The 24876-nt window shown below is 36.7% G+C and overlaps 1 protein-coding gene and 1 long non-coding RNA gene across 6 annotated transcripts in view; one reads left to right on the top strand and one right to left on the bottom strand.

The window, feature by feature from the left end:
* The window catches only part of LOC118160967, a 25746-nt gene extending 22305 nt beyond the window's left edge, over positions 1 to 3441 (top strand). Inside the window, exon 3 of the long non-coding RNA XR_004747786.1 lies at positions 3323 to 3441. This is a non-coding gene — a long non-coding RNA (uncharacterized LOC118160967). The remainder of the gene's footprint in view (positions 1 to 3322) is intronic.
* The window catches only part of IL1RAPL1 (interleukin 1 receptor accessory protein like 1), a 723370-nt gene that overhangs the window by 642739 nt on the left and 55755 nt on the right, over positions 1 to 24876 (bottom strand). For 3 of the 5 annotated variants that reach the window (XM_035316058.1, XM_035316062.1, XM_035316057.1), the window contains one exon: positions 3335 to 3440. In XM_035316058.1, the coding sequence (XP_035171949.1) occupies positions 3335 to 3416 (82 nt within the window). In that variant the 5' untranslated portion in view covers positions 3417 to 3440. Of the gene's footprint in view, positions 1 to 3334; positions 3443 to 24876 lie in introns of those variants that run through there. The other 2 variants (XM_035316059.1, XM_035316060.1) reach the window with 2 other exon arrangements.

Raw genomic sequence — 24876 nt, forward strand, 5'->3', positions numbered from 1 at the left:
TTTATATAACTTTATATAACTTTATATAACTTTATATAACTTTATATAACTTTATATAACTTTATATAACTTTATATAACTTTATATAACTTTATATAACTTTATATAACTTTATATAACTTTATATAACTTTATATAACTTTATATAACTTTATATAACTTTATATAACTTTATATAACTTTATATAACTTTATAGTATGAAAATATGCCACCATCTTCACTTTGCTATTCATTTAATGCTGATTTTTCAGGGACAAAGTGAACTCACACGTAGAACTGTGGCCACATATAGCACTACTAATTTATTATTATTTTTTTTTTTTTTAGCTCTTTAGTTACAATGGTCATGAGTCAGGATACCTAAATTTTATACATTTAATTTAAAATTTTAACATTTGAGAAAATTTCACTCAGATAAGTAAGATTTTATATTGTGAACAGAGAAATTTATTATTAACCAAGATGGAAAAATAAGTAAGAGCCAAAGGAGAGGGTGGTAGCAGCCAATAAGTGCATGTATTCAGTTATTATGAAATAATTTATTATTCCAAAAAGGCATGGAAAAAGAGTTTATTTTAGTCTTTACTCTTCTAATTTAAAATAACATTTACATCATGCTTCAATTTAGCACAACTCTTAATTCATTACAATTCCAAAATTGAGTCAAACTGAATTCCAAATAAGAGGTTCAGTTGTTTCCTTGTTTTCAAAAAAATAAAAAAAAATAAAAAAAACACTTCCTATATTAAAGCGCTATAGTTTTCTATTTTGCTCTTATATTCAATTTTTATACTAGAAATAGTAGTATAATGGCGTTCAACTTTCAAGTAAATCAAAATCACACTTCATCCACCCTCTTTATAAGAAGAGATTCCAAGAGACAAACTGATGAACTTACAGTAAGCAGCTTCTGATCCATGAGGCAGAATGCAATACATACAACTAAACAGATATAAACCATGTCGTTGCTCTCTGCATCCTCTGATTAGCATGCCCATGTAAAACTGAAGTTTGTTTTTCCAAGTTGATTTTATTCCCTATTTACAACTGGTTACTTGCATTCGTTTTAGGAAACCATTTTTATTTTCACACTACAGATAAATGAATGTTATTTTGGCAAAACTTCTATGAAAGCAAATCAGGTTATCTTTGAAAGAAAAAAACAGGGTTGAAAAATAGTACTTCCAAATAGCCAGAGGACAAATTAAATTAAATTAAAATTAAATAAATAATCAAACCATGCAGCATCATGCATGTATTACGTTCCACCTACTTCTATGGTATTTCTTCATGTCTACAGTCACTAACAACATGACCAAAGGCAGAAGGGTCTGAAATTTCTGTAAAAGTCAGATTTTTTCTTTGCACACACACAATGACAAAATAGTATTTCTGGCAATACAGCTGAATGAAACTATGTACAGTATTAGCAAATCTCATGCAAAAACATCAAGAACCATGTTATAGTAAGATAATATCCAAAGATTTCCATTACTGCCTTTTTTTTTTTTTTTTTTTTTTTTTTTTCCCAACATCAGGATGAGAACATATTCAGAACCTCTGAAAAAGTATCATTCTTCTTTTCTTTGGCTGGACATCAATTATATTACTTTTCCAAACAGAAATTAAAATGAATATTTACCTCTTTTCCTTTACTTGGTTAATCTCAGAAAGAGAATACAGACAAAACTGATGAAATAGAATGCAAAGACAACCTGGGTTTGTATTATTATAACATTCAAATAGAAAGCTGACTAGTTTTTTTGGCTCCTTAAAAATCGATGCCATTGTAAAAGTTACTCTAAGAGGATTGAAAATATTTAAACTAAATTTGGATTAAGAGGCCTCAACCTAGTGTTCACAAGTACTAAACTGTAATCAAACGGAAAAACCTCCCGGAAACAAATTCAAATGATATCTATGACATCAGTCTAGGCAGACATCATATTGCAAACACGTCAACCATCACCAAGTCCTTGGCTCTTCACATACTAAGTAAAAGCCAGTTTTCTTCACATACTGAGTAACAGTCAGTCTTCTTAAGCTTAAATAAATTTTAATCTCAACTTTTGGCTGAGGAATAATTTGTGATTAGAGTAGTACTTCTTATTTTCCTTCCTTCAGTCTACATTTCTAGTCACTAAACTATTGAAGAGAGAACCCGTTTCATAATGTTGTTACAAGTATAGTCCATTCAAAATACAAGCTATTATTTAAACCATTGCCAAAAATATAGAAAGATCTGTGCCCTCCCTAAGCATCACTTAAGAGGAATTACTAGTATTACAATTACTACTATGACTAGCAGACAACTTCATCTGGAAAGAGATTAAAGAGGGGAAAAAATAAAATTAAAAAAAAAAAAAAGTATATGAAATCAGGGCCAGACTACTAAAACAGTACAACAAAAGACACCTAAAGCATTCCAATGCCAAAAGGAAAATAACTAGCAACAACAAACCTAATTAATTATCTCAACATGGAATCAATACATTCCTTAAGGATTTAGTTTTCCTTAATCCCATTGAGCAAAATAGGAATTTGGAAAAATTTTATCCTATCAATTTTTCATTATCCAATGAAAAGTGAAAAAAGGGGGAAAAAAATAGAATTTAAGGATGACAAAGAATGAACTGAAAAACACACAATTGTCTTCGTATTGAAGTTCCCTTTATTTACATATGAAGATAAGTAATCTATAATAACATTATGAAAGATGATGGGCAAACATACCACCTCTGCTAGGTTTCTGAAAAAAACACCTATATTTGTTGCATCAACTATCATTCATTTGCTCATCAACCATGTATCAAGTAGTCCTTTTAAAAATCTATTTTCCTGTTCACTTTCCATGGTTACTAAAACCATGGAAAAAAATACGTGATCTATTTTTTGTATTACAAAAATCAGTAGCCTAAATGAAAACTGCATGAACTGCATAACCAAGAGATTCTTCACCATAAAATATATAGTCAAACAAATCCAGTAGCTTATGTTAAAGACACTGGCTGCAACAAGGTCTTTTAAGTAAACTAAAAGTCTTTTAATTCCTGGGGATAAAATGGGGAAAAAGACATTCTCCTTTAACATATGAATTGTTATATAGTTTTTGCATTACATATCTGAAGTATTAACATTTTCTTTTTTCCATCAAGTTCACACCACACAATATAGTCTAAAAATATGTAGAAGCTACCAGGTTTTTTGACACAGAATATGAAATCCTTTTACCTATATTCCAAACCACCTTAACATCTTAGCGTATATTTGTAAATTTTAAGGATTTTTTTTTTCCCCAAAGCATATATTATAATCACAGAGATATTTACTTACCTGATCCTCTTTTGGTCACAACCTTCAAGCTCTGAGTTAGAGTAGCATACAAGAGAATCAAATTTGGAATGGGAGCTTTCATTTTCTGTCTTTCCACAGCTGCTCCCTAGAGTTCAAAAAAGAAAATAAGGGTTTCATACTGATACTGAAAAAATATTGTCGCAACTAATTATACAAAATACTGTAACTGTAGATTTTTTTTTTTTTTGTGAGCAGCTTAACCCAGCAACATATCACTGCTAAATAATAATAATAAAATAAAATAAATAAAATAAATTGAAATCACTTTAAAGCAAACACATGCGTGCACTACATTTAAACCAGGAGCCTGAGTTCTAATTTTGTCAGTACATTGAAGATTCATTGGGTCCCTGTTAAATCCTCCTAATAGATCTCCTGGATCATTATTGATCAATTTATTCTATGAAAAAGTGTGATCTTTTCACTCAACTTGAAAAATCAAATTATTTCTTTGAATCATTTTTCCCTAATAATAATAATAAAAAAATACTCTTCTTTTTTTTTTTTTTTTTTTTCCACATTTATTTATTCCGGAGACTGAGCATAAGATTCACAATGAAACAAGCAATTAATTAAAAACAAATCTGGTCATCTTCTTAGGAATAGTGAAAAGGGAACATTAACAGCCCACCAGAGGAACCAGCAAAGACTCCTGTTAAGTTCTTTTTATGAGAGCTGAAATCCCACGAGCAAGATCAAACAAACATATTCACTGCAGCAAATGTGAAGTGAATGTTATTAATATGGGAGAGGGATGGATCACAGGTTGTATCTCAGCCTTCACCTCTAAGATGGGAACAAAGGTTTCCATTTCTATTACTCAGGTTCTCGGGAGATGAAGCAGCAGGTGAAAATGGGGAGTACATATTTTGTTAATTCCCCATATAACTCAGAGTGTGTAAGAGTGTCTAGTCATGATGGCGTTCTAGCTTTGTTTTTTAATGGTTGATAGGACTAACAACCCACATTTCAATGTGTTAAAAGATGGAATGGGGGACAAAGCTTCCTCTGACTAGTCAGCCTAAATGGCAGAGTCTGTATTATCTGTACTCAGGATAGTATTTTATGCAAAGAGTCATATAACAAAAGAAAGGGCTCAATGGTCATCAATGGTTCATTAATATTATAAACAAAGACCAAATGAAACCAATGGTCTTGATATTGACCTCTACTGATCACAGAACTGTACAGCAACTGGTAACATTTTCAAAATAAACCACATGGTACAAAGTTTGATTTCAAAAAAGACTGTGAATCTTTTGCACTTTCATTGGCAGTCAGGTTACTCTGTACCCAAGATATTTCTGAAAGCAGTATCTTAAAATATCCTTACTTCAGAAGAGAACAGGTTAGAAATAAAAAATAGCGGGGGTGTAAAAGAGCACATTATGGGAAGAATCACTTAATGATTCTTGAAGAATCCTTTTTACATCTCAAGGTATTTGAGAACTAAGTGCAAACTTATTACATTCATGATTATGACTTTATTAAAGATGAAGGAGTAAGAGAATACAGTTTGAAAACAGCAGTTTGATATCTAATTTTGATAGTGATATTTATATAGACATACACACAGGTAGTAACACATTTGCTCATTCACTGGCTGTTAGCAAACTCTAGCACTTCTGCACTAATTTAAAGCTCTCTCAATGAACCCTGCCAACTTCCATCCTAAAACCCTTTTCTGCTGATGGAAAAACCTATTCCTGTCTGTCGTCAGCAAGTAAATCAACCGAAGGTCAAAAAACCCAAACCACTGCCAGTGACATCAGGCTCAGAGCCAATTATTAATCCACTGGTTCATCATGTCCAGTCCCTCATTATTTCCTGTAACTGGAGGGATAGAGAAGAACACAACTTGTGCTCCTGAACCCTCGACCAGTCTCCTCAAGACTCTGACGTTCTTCTTCATAGTCCTTGGAGGAGTTCTTCCTACTTCATCACTGCCCACCTGAAACAGCAAAAGAGGATAATAATCCAAGGGTCATACAAGCAAAGGAAGTTTCTTCCTTACATCTTTAACCCAGGCCCCTGGGAGGCAGCAGACCTCCCTCTGTAGCAGGTCTGGTCTGCATATTGGGCCTTCAGCTCCCTTCAGCAGCAAGTCACCAATGACAATCACCCATCTTTTATTCTTTACTGAGGTTTTAATGCAGCCAGTAGTCTGATTAGACTTTGGTGACATCGCCAAGTAGAAAGACCCATCACTCTCGCCATTGTCCAGTTGTCCTCTCAGATCAGTGTACCTGTCCTGCAGGGGCAGCTGGAGAGGTTGGGGAAATCACCAGGCAGGTGGACCTGCGACGCTTATAATGTTGAGCAGGGACCTTTTGCCATTGCCCCCTGCCCCCAGTTCATCACCATTGTTTTTAGGGGGAAAGGAGAGGGGGTTCACTATAGCAGGAACTCTGTCTGCCTTCTGGTCCCCTCCTATTACCTGCTCGCAAGGCAGTAGGGTGTGATGCATTTCTTGTGGAGCCTCTGCTGGCTGCCTATGCCTGAAGGCTGGTAGGGACTGGCTCCACCAATCTATCTCCCTCTCCTTAACGCTCCTCAGCCTCTCCACCTCTTCCTTTAGGTCAGCCACAAGGCTGAGTAAATCATTCACCTGGTCACATCTGACGCAGGTGTTGTCTCTGTCACCCTGTACTGCCAGGGCCAAGTTCTGGCACTTGCTGTAACCAGAGACCTGTGCACTCTCATGTTCATGTGGGACCTCTGTCTGGGTCTCCACACTTTCCTTGACAACAACCTTCCTCCAGGGTGCAACCATGGCAAAACAGCAGGCTTGCTAGCGCTCTCTACAGTAACTTCCTCACTAAAATTATAAGTTGTAAGAGGCAGAGCTCCCAGAGGAGAGGGAGGTAGGAAAGGATCCTCCCTGCACTCCTCCATGCTCCCCTCGACCTGCCAGCACTAACTGCCAAACAAGTCCTATTTGCAGCACTTCCTAGGGACTGCTTTTATACAGGCAGGGGCTGGCTGCCTCGAGGAGTGGCTGCGAAATGGCGGCAACGCCCGATTTAAATGCCCCGCGGCTGCCGCTGCTGGCTCCGTCCACGCCTGGTCAGTCTCCCTCGTGAGGACTGCAGGGTCCTGGCGGCTCCCTCGGCTGCCTCGATGCTGGGATATCGGGCTCTCCCGCCTCATATGGGCTCTCCTCAGAGTTTCCCAACATTTATCTTCTGTTTCTGCACTCCTTTCTGCAGCAGGAGAAGCTTTTTTTTTTTTTTTTATCCTTCCTGGACTCGTATTATAAAAAAAATAAAAACTCAAAAGACAGTGAGTTAAAGATCACTGTAGTGGAGTTGGTGCTTTATGCATTTGTACATTGTGAGGTTGGAGAATCTGGCTCACATCATTCTCATGACTGATTCATAGCAGTGTCCAAGGTTAATGCCTCAGCCTTTGAGCAGTCTAGAAATTGTCACCTACTGAAATCGGTTGCAAAGACAAAATAAGCAGGTCAGGAGAAAATCAAAAAGAAACATCCCAAGAGGATCTTAAAACAAACCAGGGAAAATTCCTTCTCTAGTGTAATGAGTATGTCTGAGGCCTAGATGCTGAAATACATTCAGTTATTTTTTAACTGAAAAAAAAGAATAAAAGGCATAATTCTGAGAAGCAAAATTCTTAACACTAATTAACTTTAGTGTGATATCTCGTGAATTGGAAACAGCCTTCCTTCAGCAGTTACTTTGTTGTTGTTTTGGGCTGTTTTTTTTTTTTTGTTTGTTTGTTTGTTTTTACTAAAAACAGGTACTTTTTAAATATAGGTAGTAATTAATATATTTATAAATATTATTTCATGATTAAATGGAAATAGCATGTCTGCTGTTTCTGTAAGCAATAAGCAGATATACAGGTGATGTATGCATCAAAAAAGGCCTTTTTATTTTTTATTTTTTTATTATTTTTTCTGGTTTTCAGTTACCTCTTCCAGAAAGCTAAGACAATGTATGATAGATACAAAATTCATTGCTGTGTCTCAAGTTGTATCGATGCCAGCGTATTTTACAAATTCTTTGGCTATAAGGGTACTTGACTCTTCGGATGAATAGTACAGAATATTTTAGAATCAGGGAAACAGAATATTTTAGAATCAGGGATTTTTGCTTGCCTTTTCTTTATATGGAAGGAAGAACTGAAATATAGCAATGGGTTGTTTATTTGCATGAATAACAATGTCAAAAGCACGATGAATGCTTCTAGATCAATATATTTCATACAAATTTAACTAGGTATGAAAATAATTTTCAAAAGGTCTTTTTGATAGAGAATGTCATTGCTTGACTCAAAAATGACATAGGAAGCCTCTGGCAGCTGCATTGTTGAGTATCTTATTTTCCACTTGAGGCAGAAATAGAAATACAGCTGTATTTCAACATTAACGTTCATTGGGGAAATGCCAAGCAAGATTTTTTTCTTACTTTTTATAAATACTCACTGTAAGAAAAATGCATACACTTACACACACCCTCCCCAAAACAGCTCAGCAGAAATAAAATTAACCACAGAAAAGCAATTCCTGATAAGGCAGGCAAATTGAAAAGAAAATTCTCTTTTCCTAATTTTACTTATGTACATTTTGGGTCTTTCCCAAAAGCTGAATTACACTTAATTGAAGTAGAAAACTTTCTGTTGGCTCAGTCCCTAGCAATAACTTCAAGGGTTTGTATCTCAGTGTTGGTCTATAAATGCTAGCTAGTGTCCATGAGGTAATTCGCTGAAAACCACTTTTTGCAGGACCTTGTCCCTGCAAAATACTTCACAACTCTTCTATAGTAATGTGGTTTTCTGAACGGCTTATCAATTTATCCAATATTGTCATAGTGGTTCCCACTTCTCTGTCAATCTATACATCTCTTGAAATGTACTTTCATTATAAGCATAAGGAAAAAATGACTCTTTAAATATTCTTTCTTTAGGAAACCATCCTGTACCTTGAACTATGGGGTTATTGTGTCATGAAAGTACTAAATTAGCTAATAAGATTAGTTTGCTTTAAAAAAGGCAGGCAGGGAGGAAAACAAAACTAACTCTTCATTTAAGTGTGTATTTTCATGTGGCAGAAAAGTCTTTAAACATAAGTGAAAACCTCACAGTTTCAGTTACCTCTGTTGGAAAGCAATGACTGAGTGAAGTGATGAAAGTTTATTTCTGTGGTGCTGGTATTGTGGAATAAGGCACAAACTTGTCCCTGACAATTTATGAAAAGAAACAAAATTGCAGAGAAACATCACACCTAAATACAAAAAAAACAAAAACAAAAACAAAAACAACAAAAAAAACCTCAATGCCTATTCAGCAACAGTCTCTTTTTAAGTGACAGTTCCTTTCAAATACCTGAACAGCATGTCATTAGACCTCACAAAGTATGAAGCACGTGCACTTACAAAATATAGTATAGTACATGCAGAATACAACTTAAACAGCTTGAAAGTAATTGCTTTAGATTTGTAAATTGCAAAGAAAAGGTAAAATTATAATCAGTGTGATTTCACAAGCAAGTGTCAATTCATTGTCATGATTTTCTACAAGTGTCATGAAACAGGAGAGCCTTAACAACATTTAAAATGTTAGAGGAACTTGCTTCAAAAGCAAAAGGCCATAAAAATACTTTCTAAAGTCTAAGAAAACAAAGAGTCATCAATCAGATTTTCAGGCACTCATGAAAAGAGAAACTAGTCATAAGCCCCAGAAAGATATAAAGAAATAATTTCTTCCCCTTTATAGCCTTAAATATGTCAAGATAGAGGAAGAGGAATGATTCAAAGAAAGAAATAAAAATAAAATAAATAAATAAATAAAATAATAAAAAAAAAAGCCCTTCTTCCAAATCCTTCTGCATGTGTAACCAGTCTTCCACCTATTATGGCATGTTCCTTTCCTGTGAGATTTCTAAACTTAACTATCTGCTCTTCCATTAGTTCCTTGACCACTGTGTAGCTTTGCTTTTGGGGACTGACTAATCATTTCTTGTTCTTGTACCAATCTGAAATTCCATTTCTGCAAAGACTGACAAAAGAAAGTTTTAATATTCCAAATATCATTTTATTGGATAATTCTAATTGGATGTGTTTTCAGGCAACTAAACGAGCTCCCAAAATATTTACAATGAAGGTAAAATAACAACCTTGCTCTGCTAAGTATATTCACTGTATATATTTGTGGAATTCAAACTCTTTTTCTGCATAAGGCAAATTTTCAACTACTATCTATCTGCAACAAACCAGCAGTAGAAAAAGCTGAAATACTGTAGGTCCCTATATGGTTATTTTTCTGCTATTTTCTAATTAGCAAAGAGTAACAGTTCCATATGAATATAAGATGTTTAAGAAATAAATTTGCAAGATGTAACTTAGAGTAAGTGAAGAAGTTTCAGTATAATTTTGAGTTTAACTCAGAATAAAACTACTTTTTTTTTTTTTTTTTCTTAAAACATTAAGTCTTCCTGATTATTTTTTTTAATAAACGCTTGATAAAATAACTGATGTTCCTCAGACTTTATGACAGAAGATTCTAGTTACTTTGACTAGCAATGAGCATTTTGGGAATGATTTAATTCCAAAAATTCTCTAAATAATATTTCCCATATGATTCACTAATGACAGAGACATTTTCCCTTGAATTGAAGAGGGACAGAAGAATCTGGAGGATGAAGCTCCACTGAATATTCTGATGGAAAATTTTCTTGCTTGATAATAAAATCCCTCACAATCACTAAGACTATTGGTTTACATAACACTAATATTAATGATTGTCTTTTATGTTATACACAGTAGGCTACATATTTTCCTTTTTTTCACAGTTGATCCTTGTAATATAATCTTACTAATACAGTGCAATCTTAGACCTTAGAGTACAATCTGTTTCTAATTTAATGCTTATTCAACTCTGCCATGTTAAAAGTTAGATCCCTAATTTACATTACTTTTCATAGTATATGAGCTCGCTTTGTATTTTCAGGGTTGTGAAGAGCGAGAAGCAGGTGTTCCATTTATTCCTTCTCTTTTGTGGGCTAACTGCCAAATCTTCTATGCTTGCCCAAACCAAATTTTGATAACCTGATATCAGACCCTGGGAGTGCTTCTGGGGCTGCCCAGCCTCCTCTGGGTCCTCCCCCACCACTGCCTGAAGCCTGGCTCTTGTCCTTGTCCTCTGCTTACCCTGCCAGGGGCTGTAGGCAGACCCCATAATCAGCCCCCACATCCAGATGCCATGGGTGAGGGCACAGGCCATGCTGTGACTGCCCCTGGGGCATGGCAGGGGGTCATTCAGCCCTTACTGCAGTCTGGCATCTGCTGTGCAAGAGGGTCTGAAGTCCCAGAATAACTGTATTCACCAGTGGCTGCTTGCTTCCAGTGGAAGAACAGTTCTTGCATTTTAATGCTATAAACAGCCTGGGAAGAAAGTCACCACTTCCCCCTAGAAATGTGAGTATTGTAATTAGGTTTGTGTTAACAAAAAATAATAAAAAGCTTTAGAAGTTCACAATATTAAAAAATTCTTTATCTATGATAAAATTATTTTTGGATTTCAGCCTGTGATATGCTACCTGCATTTAGGTAGCAAAAAATCACTTTCCATGTGGAAGGCATTTCCATAGGCAAGATAGTAGTAGCTTTCCATAGGCAAGCTACTACCTCATTAAGGCAAAAGGATCCATATATTGAATTTACGATTAAAACAACAACAGAAAGCATCTTAAGAGATAGAGATGTATTTGATGGGTGCGTCCTTCAGTGGGTAAGGAAAGTGGCTTGAAAGTCATACCCAGAAAGCGGTGGTCAATGGCTCTAAGTCCAGGTGGAAGCCCGTGATGAGTGATGTCCCTCAGGGGTCTGTCCTGGGACCAGTGCTGTTTCATGTCTTTATCAACAATATAGACAGTGCGATCGAGTGCACCTTCAGGAAGTTTGCAGATGACACCAAGCTGAGCAGTGCAGTTGATAAAACAGAAGGAAGGGATGCCATCCAAAGGGACCTGGACAAGCTTGAGAAGTGAGCCTACGTGAACCTAATGAGGTTCAGCAAGTCCAAGTGCAAGGTACTGCTTCCTGGTTGGGGCAATCTCAGACGTGTGCAGACTGGGAGATGAACTCATTGAGAGCAGCCCTGCAGAGAAGGACTTGGGGTTCTGGTGGACAAAAATCTTGACATGAGCCAGCAGAGTGTGCTTGCAGCCCAGAAGGCCATCTATCTCCTGGGCTGTAGCAACAGAAGATGGAGGGAGGTGATTGTTCCCCTCTACTCTGCCCTTGTGAGTCCCCACTTTGAGTGCTGCATCCAGATCTGGAGCCCCCAGCAAAAGAAGAATGTGGGTCTGTTAGAATGGGTCCAGAGGAAGGCCACAAAGATGATCAAGGGGTGGGGTGACCTCATTGCAGCTTTTCAGTACGTAAAGGGGGCTTATAAAAAAGACGAGGAGCGACTTTTTGCTAAATCAGATAATTACAAGACAAGGGGAAATGGTTTTAAACTAAAAGAGAGGAGATTTAGGTTAGAGGTTAGGAGGAAATTCTTCACTCAGAGTGTGATGAGGTAGTGGAACAGGTTGCCCAGAGAGGTTAAAGATGTTTCATCTCTGGAGGTCTTCTAGACAAAGGTTCGATGAGGTCCTGAGCAATGTAATCTAGTGTGTGGCATCCCTGCCTATGGCAGGGAGGTTAGAGTTAGATAATCTTCAAGGTCACTTCCGACCCAAGCTCTTCTATGATTCTATGATTTCATGAAAAAGGCCATCAGCTTTACCAATTAGATACAGATCTCCCATACAACAACTGAAAACCAAACAATTCCTACAAGAGTTATCATTAAATTGTTTTGTAAAGGATTGATGATTTCCTGGTTTTAGCTAGGATATAGTTAATTTTCCTCCTAGTAGCTGGTAGGGTGCTATATTTTGGATTTAGGATGAAACTAATGTTGATAACACACTGATGTTTTAATTGTTGCAGAGCAGTGTTTACACTAAGCCAAGGACTTTTCAGCTTCTCACTGCCAGCAGACAGGCTGGGGGTGCAGCAGGAGCTGGGAGGGGACAGATCCAGGACAGCTGACCCAAACTGACCAAAGGGGTATTCCATACCATCTGACGTCATGCTAAACAATATATGGGGGTGGCTAGCCAGAGTGGGGAAGGCGGGGGGCCGCCCCCAGCTGCTCAGGGATAGGCTGGGCATTGGTCAGCGGGTGGTGAGCAATTGCATTGTGCATCACTTGTTTTGTACATATTATTATTATTATTATATTTTCTGTCCTAATAAACTGTCTCTATTTCAACTCACAGGCTTCAGTTTTTCTTGTTTCTCTGCCCCATCCCAGAGAGGGAGAGGAGAGGGTGAGCGAACAGCTGTGTGTTGTTTAGCTGCTGGACAGGTTAAACCACAACACTGATCTATAATTAAAATATATACCTTTGCAGTTTATTAAAGTTGTTGGGTGAAAACTTCAAGAATAGATATAACTAAAATTTGTTATGTCTACATGGCGATTTTTTATGACACGTAGGACCACCTAACATGACTTGGGGAGTTCTCATTTTTTGTTTTGTTTTGTTTTGTTTTGTGCAACAGTGGTGCAGAAATGGAGCAGTTCTTTCTGCTCTGATCTGCACCTTTATTATTGGGAACAAGCCTGTGTACAAGACTGACAGTCACATCATAATTTCATAATTCCTAGCCTTTATTATTGAAGGAACAGAAGGGTGAAATGTTGAAAATAATGCTAAAGCTTCCTCCATCAAATCTGGAAAGTGTTTATCTTCACAGAACAAGATAACTTTGAAATTGCCCAGGCCCATCATTCAGTTTGGAATGACATTCTTTTATTTCAACTTCATTTTCCTTGTTGCTTTTGTTTTTGTTTGGCTAATTTTTGAAAAGCATGTACTAACATATCTAATTTCTTAGCAAAACTCTACTCAGTCTTCACTTCACTGCCCTTGTACCAACCAGCTACCTAATATTCCTAATGCTAAAGAAAACTTCATTGCTTGTGTGGAAAGACAGTAGGAGACCTATGGCTTTATAAAACTGTACTGAAATCCAAGGTCAGAAAAGGGGTGTTACTGCCCTACCCAATTACAACTTTTACGTGCTGTTGAACAGTGCTGTTTTTTAATAGCTGCAATTTTTGATTTGACACTAAGTCTTGAGACAGAGTTTCCTGTACCAATGTAGTACGATCAATGTTTAGCCATGAAATATACAAACTTAAAACTGAAATATCCCGATGGTAACAACGGCTGTTCCAAAGCCTTCTAAAATTAATTTCAGATTATAATAAAGGAAAATATAAATCATGCAAAGATTTACACATATCTAGGTCACAGGCTGAGTATTAATTACATTGTAATTGCAGTACATTCCGTATACTTCTAGAAATTTTCATAACTGGGGTTATTGTAACAGTGTCCTTCAAAATCTTTCTTTCGGAATAATGATTAAAAAAAAAAAAAAAAAAAACTCTCAAAAATAACTTTCCTCTGGAAATTAGGATCACTGTCTACCACCATGACATGTCTCTACCCCTTCAGAGTTGGGATTTCAAATACTCATAGATCAGTAAGAGACTGAACAGACTGAGAAGCAGACTGGTTTCAGCTGTGGTGGATCAGACTTGGTATTCCAAACCCCTAACTCAAACCCTTTTGACTTAAAATGGATGATATGTATAATAGAGATAACAAAGAAGAAGAGACTGTAATCTTTTCCTGAAGAAGTACTGTAACTACAAGACCACAATTTGTCTCTTTTTGCTTCTTTTTCCAGGCTCTTGAATTTATATGCACAGGGCCTTGATAGAGATTGCTGTCATCAAAATAATTGGATGAGAGATTAGGGAAATGTGGGTTCAAATTCTTCAGATCAAGAAGACTTAAAAATAATAGTCCCATTTACTGAGCATGTGCTCTAACTCTAACACGTATACATATTGTATACTTTCAAAGGAGTAGTTTGCACTGAGTAAAATGTTATAACGTAAAATAAATGCAGCAAATGATTATGGGTGGCTCATTCAGAACTATTCAGTTAATTTCCACCCTGTTGTACAGGGCAGAATGATTCTCATCATATTGACTATACATAAAAATAGAGCATTCCATAAAACTTTATCAGCTCATATTGTGAAAGCCCTCAGGAAGTTTCAAAAGCTCAGTAGAAATGCATCTATTTTCCACAGAATTCAAAACTGAGCATAAATGCATTGGTCCATGAATTCATGCTACAAGCTGACTACTATATGACTATACATACAATATAATATAATATACAATATATATAATAATATATATAAAATCTGTATCAGAATACCACTGCTGAGGTTTTGGTTCTTCAAAAAATAAATGTCTAAAATATAAGATTTGGGGTACATTCTAAAACTAAATGCATCAATAGTTGATGCTTATATTATTTCCACAAGATTTTGAATTCAAACACATACTCCACCCATGCATATTAAGAAAGCATGTGACCTCTCATTGTCTAATAGCAGCCATCCCAGCCTCAGACAATGAACTGCGAAGGCTCCATTTTCTGGGTATCTGCAGAAGCAACAGAAAATCCACAAGAAGTGATAGTCATCTTTCTATTTCTGTCTCCTGATTGTTCATAGCTATTGTGCTTACATACTATCAGGAACAGAAGTGGATGCATATGCACGTTAAAAATATTTCACAGGCTGTGATTTTTATACTGCACAAATCTTGCTTAACTTTTAATTGGTTATAACACTGGGGTATTGATAAGGGTACTAGAAAAATATGAATATAAAAATGAAAACCTTTAAGGCCATCATGCTTGAAATGCCCCCACAATAACTTTCAACCTTAGCCATGCTGGAGAAAATGTAGGAAGAATGGAAAAAATCAGTGTGCAGGTCTGCATTAGATCCGTTTAAGCAAAAGGTGTAAGTATAACACCCTTGTACCTTGCTGAATTGAATGCTTGAATTGAAAACTTGATATTTATATCTAGCCATTGCCTATAGTCAATTGCCCCCTGTGTCATACTCACAGTTTTACCCACTTTACAATGCAATGCATAGTATTTGCAATCATTACATAGAAAAAGACATAGAATGCATTCTTTACTGACCTTTGTACATTTAGGAAAGAAACCATTTCTGTTTCTTGTGCATATATTGTTAGTAATTGTGTGCAAATAAACTGTCAATTCAGACAAGCATAATAAGATAATCCTGAAGTAAGCAAAGGTTTAAGCAAGTACAGAATATTAGCACAGCTCTAACATAACAAGTATTAGATACTCACCAAGAAACTTTTAGCTCTATTATATATAATCACTTAGATACTGTTGAGGTTTTGGCTACCATTTTGTATCAATCAGCTAGCTCAAACTTCAATTTTTAAAACAAATGTTTAATAAAATGTGTTTCAGTCCGATGTGAATCAGGTCATCTGCTTTCAGAGCAAGTAAAATGGTAAGAATTTAGCGTCCTCAGTTTCTTCATTTTTAGCATCCTTCATTTTCTTCATTTGCTGTCAGATCATCATGAAACTTTATAGAATATATGGAATCTTTTCAGCACATACAGTATTTCAAAATATTTGATATACTCTACAATATTTAAGACACATAAATCTGCCATAATGATAATTTTGTCTTTGATGTATATATATTTGGTCAGGAAAGGTAATTCTCTTGGTTTTACACTGTTTACAAGTTTTAGGCTTTCTCAAATACATTCTCAATGAATATAATGTCAAAAAACTTTGCTGAAACACGTTAACATGAACAGAAGACAACTCCCAAAGAAAATGAGTTGTCTGCCCTTATAACAAAACCTTTATGTAAAGTTATTTGTAAGCATGTATTAGTTCTAAACATGTTCAGTGTTAGCTAGGCCAAATAGACACCTTTCAATGCTACTGATTTTAGGGCTTATCAGTACTAATTGTTTTGTCCTGAAAGTCCAGGGGCAGATGAGGAAAGTAAACCTCCTACTTACTGAGAGATGACGGCTTATGCTGGGCACTGCTACTCTGATGCTCACACAACTGCAAGACCTTAACTGAATTCACAGTGATTTTTTTTTTTTTTATTCCCCAAGGTTCTAAATTGTTTATGTAATGTGGCTCATATGACTAATAAAAAGGCTGTCTTGTGCACAAAAAAAATATTGCCATTTTGCAGAAAGGACAACTTATTGCTTCTTTTTTTCAAGAGGACCTGATCAAGGCAGAGCTAATACAGGAAAATGCAACGGTTACAGTAAGGAAGCAAGCATCCCAACTTTTCTTCAGACTAAAATTACTGTTTTCTCCTTCTCAGTTTTATTGGGTGACACAAGGGCTAGAGGAATATGTAATGCAGGAAATGGGTAAGGAGTATCAAAACAATCTTAAAAGCACCAAGTAAATTTGTGTGAAACAGTATCTTCTGTTTTGACTGAACATACCACACATGTGAGGGCAGCAGCTCCCTGAGGCCAAGATTATGGGGGTTCCCTTGCAGGGCTCAGGGCAGGGCCTGGCAGCCAGCCATCCCACCATGCCAGACAGGGCAGGTGGGGGCAACTGGAGCAGTTCCAGCCCCGGCACCTCCCTGGAGAAAGGGCTGGGCTGAGGTCAGAGGACAGGACATGTGGACCCGCAGGTGCACCCAGCTCAGAAGACATGGATGGGCTTTGCAGGGCTCAGGGAATGAGTGGCAGCTGTAGCTCAGGACAGGCCCTGCAATAGGACCACACCTGGAAGTGACTCCCACAAGCCAGAGTTTGGCCTGGCCACAGCCACCTCTCAGCATGTCTGGGAAGCTGAACCCCCAGCCACAGTGGCAGTGCCTGGGGCTGGCATTCAGTACTGGTGGACAGGTGGATGCTCTATGGGCCAGTGCACAGGAATATGAATACAAGTCAGCTGGTAGATTTCTGCATAAATCTGTACAAACATCACTATGCAAACCTGCTTGTAGTGTAGATATACCTGAGTAAAACCTTTTATTTATGACTTTTTAGAACAACACCAACATGCTATGGAAGTTCTTAATCCAGTTCACTATTCTACAAGAGTTAATATTTTCAAAGCACATGAAAACATTAGATAATGGATACTTCTAGATAAATATCCACTATAAACTGTAGATGGGTGTGCCCATTGAGAAATATCTATTTCCAAAGTTCACTTTGATTTAATGGATTGATATGGTTCTTATTTATCAGGTGATTTTTACTTTGTCCTCAGTCATGCTCCATAAGATGAGATAGGAGTTGTACCAACAGCCTTTTCAAGACAGTGTAAGTATATCCTTATACTGAAGAGTGAAAGCGCTACTCAGGAGCTAGGAGAATAAAAGTGTTGACTACATTCCATAGAAGACATTTTCTCCCATATCTGTCTGCAGACATGCTCCAAAGGACAGTATTCCCCCAAGGAAGAGTTTAAAATTGCTCTTTTGAAGACAAGGACATCTGCTCTCCGCCCCCCAAAAATATAGAACCTTCAAAGGCTGAGAGAAAGGACTCTAACAATGTAGGGATGAATACAGCAGAATCAGAGGAGGTGCAGATATAGGCTGGAGGCACAGCTGTGGGGCCTGCACAGTTAAACAGGAGTCCTAAAAAGATGTATTGCTCTATCACCCTCTGCCTCTGATTCCCTTTTGTGCTAGTTAAGAAGTTCTAAACACTTGAAAATATGTCTCCACTGCCATATTGGTGCATCCCCAAAGACACAACAAATCTCCATCAGAGGCAAAAGAGGTAAATGTGGTGGTGTGGTAAATAATGAAGAAACTTTGCAGAAAGCTCTAAAGAGAGGGTGGAAGGCAGGAAAGCCAGGTAGCAACACACTTCAAACAAAGTGGCTTACATGTGATAGAAGACATGGCAGAAGCCAATGCACGCCACTCACATTCATGAGGTTTGAAGCATAGAGACTTAATATGATGAAACTGTACAGCAGAATAACTCGTGTCCACCAAAAGAAATTTCACTTAGCTTGTCACAGGTAGATTGAAAGACTGATTAGTTAGAGTAAAACAAGTCAGAACTAACATCAAGATTATAGCATACATATATTCCTGTGCTTACTGTATTAGACATTTGTCTCTCAAACATGTTGTTGAGGAGGCCCATACCTTCTATTGAATTTACTTCTTAATTTTTCCTCACTTTATTCTACAGCTGAAAAATATCTTAGTTGTAGTTCTACTCCCATTTTTTGCCGCCTCCACACTTCGTGCCAACATTTACCATACATTTCACTGAGCTGTGCAAGAGTGCTATTCACTTTTACTGTGAGCAAGAAATCTTCAAGGAAATGACAGAAAATGCAGGAGGGAAAGATGAGATGGAACTAGGTAAGTATAGATACAGACATCAGCACTTAGGTCTGCCTAGACTGTCACTGCACCCTCGGCTTAATTCACCTACACAGTTTATGATGACATTCTTACATGTTACTAACTTATTGCAATGTCTGACTCTAGCTTTGAGTCAGCAAAGCAAGTAAGGTTAGCGTGCGATACATTTGTTAATTCTGGCAGACTGTGAATATCCCGTGATATCAAGTAGCAATGAACTGTCTATATAGTTCACAAAAAAGAAGCTGTTAGCTCCAGACAAAACAGTCACCCAGGAACAGAACATATTCATCTTTTTGAGAGACCTAGACCACCTACACAAAAAAAGCTTTCCCCAAACTTCTAGCATTTGTGAAATGCAGTTTCCCACATGAAAGGATTGTATTTGCACTGAGTGAGCAAAGTCATTTAGCATGGATTTAAGGGTATGCTTAATTAGTCCACTGTTTAATTAAATAAATTACATAATCTTAGTTCAACTAGTCTGAGGCTTTTCCACTTTGTAAGTAGATGAGAAAAAGTATTTTTCAATATATACAGCTTAACAACATTTTATAGGGGTATGAATCAAAATCCAATGAGAATGATTCTCAAAGTCAGATTTCTTTACTGAATTTCTTCACTGGTTTCTTTTTTCTTTTAAATACCTATTTAATTTGAGTGGTTTCAGCAAGACATTTAACAATTAATTGTTTGCTTATCCCTATAAACATATTTAGATGGAAAAAATATTTTGTGACATGTATCTAAGATTGCTACTATTGTGAAAAGCATTGTGAAAGTACTGCAAACTCCCTTATGAAGCAGATAAACTACAAAAACTTTACTGGAATAATTTAATGGAATAATTCCTATACTGAAATAATTACAACAAAAGGGTCAAGACTGAAATGCTATATATGTATAATAGTTAAAACATACAAGCTTTTCATTGCATTAGGTTTGTGTTAGCCGGAGTATTTCATAATTCTCTTCCTCTAAACTCGCCATATGAAATGAAAGCTTTGCATAGGATAAGTATACTGAGCATATGCAGCTTGCATGCTAAGGGCATCCAGTTCAATATGTCAGACCAATACTAGGTAAGATTTGCATTGAATGTTTTATCCTGGGCGTTTTCTGCCACCGTAAGCCTGTTCTCAGTAAAGGTTAGTTCTGATTTTTGCAAACAACTTTTAAAACTCAGGTCCATTTATTATCTTCTATGGTTTATCATTGACACCAATCTACTAATAATTTTGTCTTCCCATTGTGAAAATATTAGTATTACAGCCAAACAAGTTCTCCATCTGCTTGTTGGTAGTTTAACTGATTTGTTGTTGCTGTGTTTTAACCCGGGCCGGCAGCTAAACAACACACAGCTGTTCGCTCACCCTCCCGCTCCCCCCCCCCCCCGGGGTGGGGCAGAGAAACAAGAAAAACTGAAACCTGTGAGTTGAAATAGAGACAGTTTATTAGGACAGAAAATATAATAATAATAATTAAAAAATAATAATAAATAATATGTACAAAACAAGTGATGCACAATGCAATTGCTCACCACCCGCTGAACGATGCCCAGCCTATCCCCGAGCAGCCGCACCCCCCCACTCTGGTCAGCCACCCCCATATATTTTTTTAGCATGACGTCAGATGGTATGGAATACCCCTTTGGCCAGTTTGGGTCAGCTGTCCTGGATCTGTCCCCTCCCAGCTCCTGCTGCACCCCCAGCCTGTCTGCTGGCAGGACAGAGTGAGAAGCTGAAAAGTCCTTGGCTTAGTGTAAACACTGCTCTACAACAATTAAAACATCAGTGTGTTATCAACATTAGTTTCATCCTAAATCCAACATATAGCACCCTACCAGCTACTAGGAGGAAAATTAACTATATCCTAGCTAAAACCAGGACAGTTGTACAGTCTTCGCAACAAAGGTTAATTCTACTCTTTTTGTGAATATGTATCAGTGGGAGTTTTATAGGTAAAAGGGATGACTTGCCCTCTGTCTTGGTTTTAGCTAGGAGAGAGTTAATTTTCCTCCCAGTAGCTAGTAGAGTGCTATGTTTTGGATTTAGGATGAAACTAATGTTGATAACACACTGATGTTTTACTTGTTGCAGAGCAGTGCTTACACTAAGCCAAGGACTTTTCAGCTTCTCTCTCTGTCCTGCCAGTGGGCAGGCTGGGGGTGCAGCAAGAGCTGGGAGTGGACAGATCCAGGACAGCTGACCCAAACTGGCCAAAGGAGTATTCCATACCATCTGACGTCATGCTAAATAATATATAGGGGTGGCTAGCTGGGGTGGGGGGCCGGCTGCTTGGGAATAGACTAGGCATCGGTCAGCGGGTGGTGAGCAATTGTATTGTGCATCACTTGTTTTGTACATATTATTATTATTATTTTATTTTCCTGTCCTAATAAACTGTCCCTATCTCAACCCATAGATTTTTTTTTTTTTTTTTTTTTTTTCCTCGTTTCTCTCCCCCATCCCAGAGAGGGAGGGGGGAGGGTGAGCGAACAGCTGTGTGTTGTTTAGCTGCTGGCCAGGTTAAACCACAACACCCTCATACTGTAGACTCTGCGCACACCTGTTAGTTGAAATTTTGGACTGCAGAAGAGCAGACTGCAGCTCTCATTTAAATTCATTAATACTGTTATGGAATCATTTAGCTGTTTTATGTATTTTAGCAGCTGCTAGTATAGCTTAAAATAAAATGGGAAGGGACCATTCTGTTTTCAGCAGAACAGTTTTTACAGGCTTGAATGTGGCAAAAAACATCATGCTATCTTTTGATGACTGTTCCCTGGTTGACTATCTCCCTAACAACAGATGATGCTTGTGTAATATTGTCTGAAACAAAAGGGCTTCAGTTTGTAATCCTACTCTCAGCACAGTTTGATTACTGAAACAGGCAAGACAAGGAGCCAGATAACTTAAAAGTATCATCTTCTTAGTTGCCCCACCAAAAATATGAGTTAATGACTCAGTTTAATCATCTCACTTTCATATCACCACTTAGAATACAAGAGATCAGCTTAAGGACCGACAGATCTCTCTTATTCCTTTCCCTCACCCTTTTTTAAAGTCAAATTGCTTCCACGAAGATGAAAACTCCTGTTTTATTCATATAATCTTCATGCTTAGTAAAGTCTCTGAAGACTGTATAAACTCCCACAGAAAACAGTCACCCAATTTTTATATAGGCACAGAAGTGAATCAATTTAACGATCAATAACTCTTTTGATTTTCTTGGCATAATCACCTTTTGGAATTAAGATATTCTCAAATGTACCTGTTTTCCTAGTCTCTTACCCTTTCTTCAAATCAGGAATCTGAGAAGGAAAGAAAGTTTTGAAAATATTACTTGTATACCTTGTTGTTTTTCTGAAAGTCTAAACATTTCCTAGCTCATTGCTTTGCTGCTGAATAATGCTTCCAATAAATATAACTATATCCATAATGCTTAGTATTTAATATAAAAGAAAAAAAAAATCATTCCTATAAGGTTTGCATATCTTCTTGTTTATTATAAATAGTAGCCTCTATCCAGAACACAAAGAGCAGACTTGAAACTACTTACTGATAGCTCAAGAAACAAACAAACAAACAAACAAAACAGTTAAAGAAGGAAAAAAAGAAAAATAAAACAAAAGCTGCAAGCTTCATGCTTATTCCAAGGCTGAAACATAAATGCAAAGCTTAACTGAATACATTTCAAATGACAGTTCTTCTGAGTCCTTCTGAGTTTTAACAATTAGCCTTCACAGAGGTTGTACACGATGCCAGAATATTTTTACTCTTCCCATGCATTGTCATGTGCCTTTAGAACTTTAGGCAAAAAAGTCAGTGAGGTAAGCATTTCTTTAAGAGCCTACTTGACACCTCACTTTCATAGAAAAATATATTTACAATAATAATAATAATAATAATAATCACTTATTCTTAAGAAAAAAAAAATAAGTTAGGAGTTGAAATTAGAAAGGAGTCTAAATTGGAAAAGATCAGAGAAAAAAATCTTTACAAGCTGTTAGGTGGTTCAGTGTTTAGGCATATGACTTCTATGGGTTGTTGGTAAATTGGAAAATCCTTAATAATTCTGCTATAATGCTGCTTACAACAATCCTTTCAACAATTCAACTAAATAGAATATTTATGAAAGAGTGAAAAAAATTCAGCTGCCTTGTTTGCAATTGTGTATATAATTTTTGGAAGTGCTGGAGTAAACATGAATATTTAATACTAGCCTACCAATTTCTGAGTGCTACAAGAGAGTGGACAAGAGTGGGAATATATTATACAAAGTTTCAATTAAACACCAATGTATTTTAAGATTGTAAAAGTGTTTTGATAAATTAATGACTACAAAACAAAGAATTACCCCATCTTGCTTAGATTTTAGAAAAGTAAGTATGTGCGGAAGGAAAAGAAGATAAATAACAAAAAAGATGTCATCTGTCAGATCTACTAGGGACACAAGGGAAGGGATGTGTTGAGCCATGTAAGGAATCTTCATTACAGTGCATCATTCCCTGCAGGCTGTGCTAGCATATCTGCAAGAATGCATTCTGAACTTATATTTTATGCCTAACATAGCTTTGAGTACATACTCTCTTCTACAGATGGAAGAGGATTTTTAGATCCATGTTAAATCGCCAAACTCTGACCTCACTTTCAGAACGATGTTCTACATTTATAATAATAAAGAAAGTTTCTTTTCAAACCTTTTATTCCCTGTTCCTTCCTGTTCAAATGAAAATGAAATGGTGAACTTGGTTTCATCTGCAGGATCACAGAAGGACTTAGTTTTAATTTCTTGTTAAATTTTACATGTGAACCCATCAGTTATTAATTTTTTGCATTGAGTGTTTTTTCCCTTTCTGTTTCTCTATGTCCTTAAAAGTTTTCCTGTGTTTTAAGATTTATTGAATATCTCTCTAACTATAGAGCAGATATATATGTCTGTTTTTAGATAGACAATATTTACTATATAGATATAAAAAAGAAGCATCACATAAATGCTAGAGTCTTTCTTTTCACTGATACTCAGTAATAAAAGACATAATAGACAGTAGAAACTGAAGTGAACAAAGAATCTTTGAAGTAAGGGGTGACTGGATATAGTAGAGAAGCTATGTCCTTTTTCTCTATTCCTTAACCATTACAAAGTGCAGAGTGGTGGGTGTCACAAAGTATATATTTGTCAACTCATAGCAGCTTTCCTCATGGGAATTAAGAATAACCTCTATAGCATGCCTTATTCCAAAATAGTCCCAGATAAATTAAAATAATGTTATGCTATTTTTACAACCCAGCTCACATTCTGTATTTCCTCTTGTGCATAGGAATAAAAAGAATACAAAAATTACCAAGGCAAGCTTTCAGAAAATCACCAATGACCCACTTTATACCACCACTTTGTCTTGAAATGATTGCTGGGCTTAGAAGTTTCAATAACTGTAGTGATTTTTGTAAGGAAGTGTTATTCTAAATTGCTAAGCCCACTGAGTAGCCAGCAATCATTAAAAGGTTGTCTAGTTTAATGGCATTATTTATCTTCATGCTGTGAACTATACTTGGCAACACATTTCTGATGTTTAAAAGATACACAGCTTCTCATAAAAGGAGAAAATAATCTTCCAACATAGAAATTGTCTAACATATATACTGACAGCTGTGTACTCTTTCAAAGGCTGTAGCAGAAGGATGAGATTGGAGAAATCTAATCTAATAACAGGAGCAAGAGAGATTAGTCAGAATCACGACACTCCATAGACTTATTATTTTTTTATTTTTTTCCCCCACAGGATTATATACAAAAGAATGCAATACAGAGAGAAAATGCTAGTCTTTTAAAGGTATAATTTCTATGGCAACTCTAACAATAGCTGTTCATTTCAAACATAAATAATTTCCAGACCAATCTGGTTTTGTTCACTCCTTTTTCCAAAGACAACCATTATGTCTTTATCTACAGCAGCAGAACAAAAATAGTCAAAACCACCCTCTGCACACAATAAAGTGGGTGTGAGGAAGTACAGTCAGATTATGGTCTGGTAGAGCAGTTAGGATGTTCCATCAACAACACCTCTTTGGTGACTGACCTCCAGATAATGTGTTCTGCCAGGTTAGGTACAAGTCTCAATTCATCTACAGAATGCAATATTGCAGCAAATTGCTTGTGTGCGTTGGGGGGGGGGGCCCCCCCCCACGG

The sequence above is a fragment of the Oxyura jamaicensis genome, chromosome 1 (genome assembly GCF_011077185.1).
Source record: "Oxyura jamaicensis isolate SHBP4307 breed ruddy duck chromosome 1, BPBGC_Ojam_1.0, whole genome shotgun sequence".
In the NCBI taxonomy this organism is placed as follows: Eukaryota; Metazoa; Chordata; class Aves; order Anseriformes; family Anatidae; genus Oxyura; species Oxyura jamaicensis.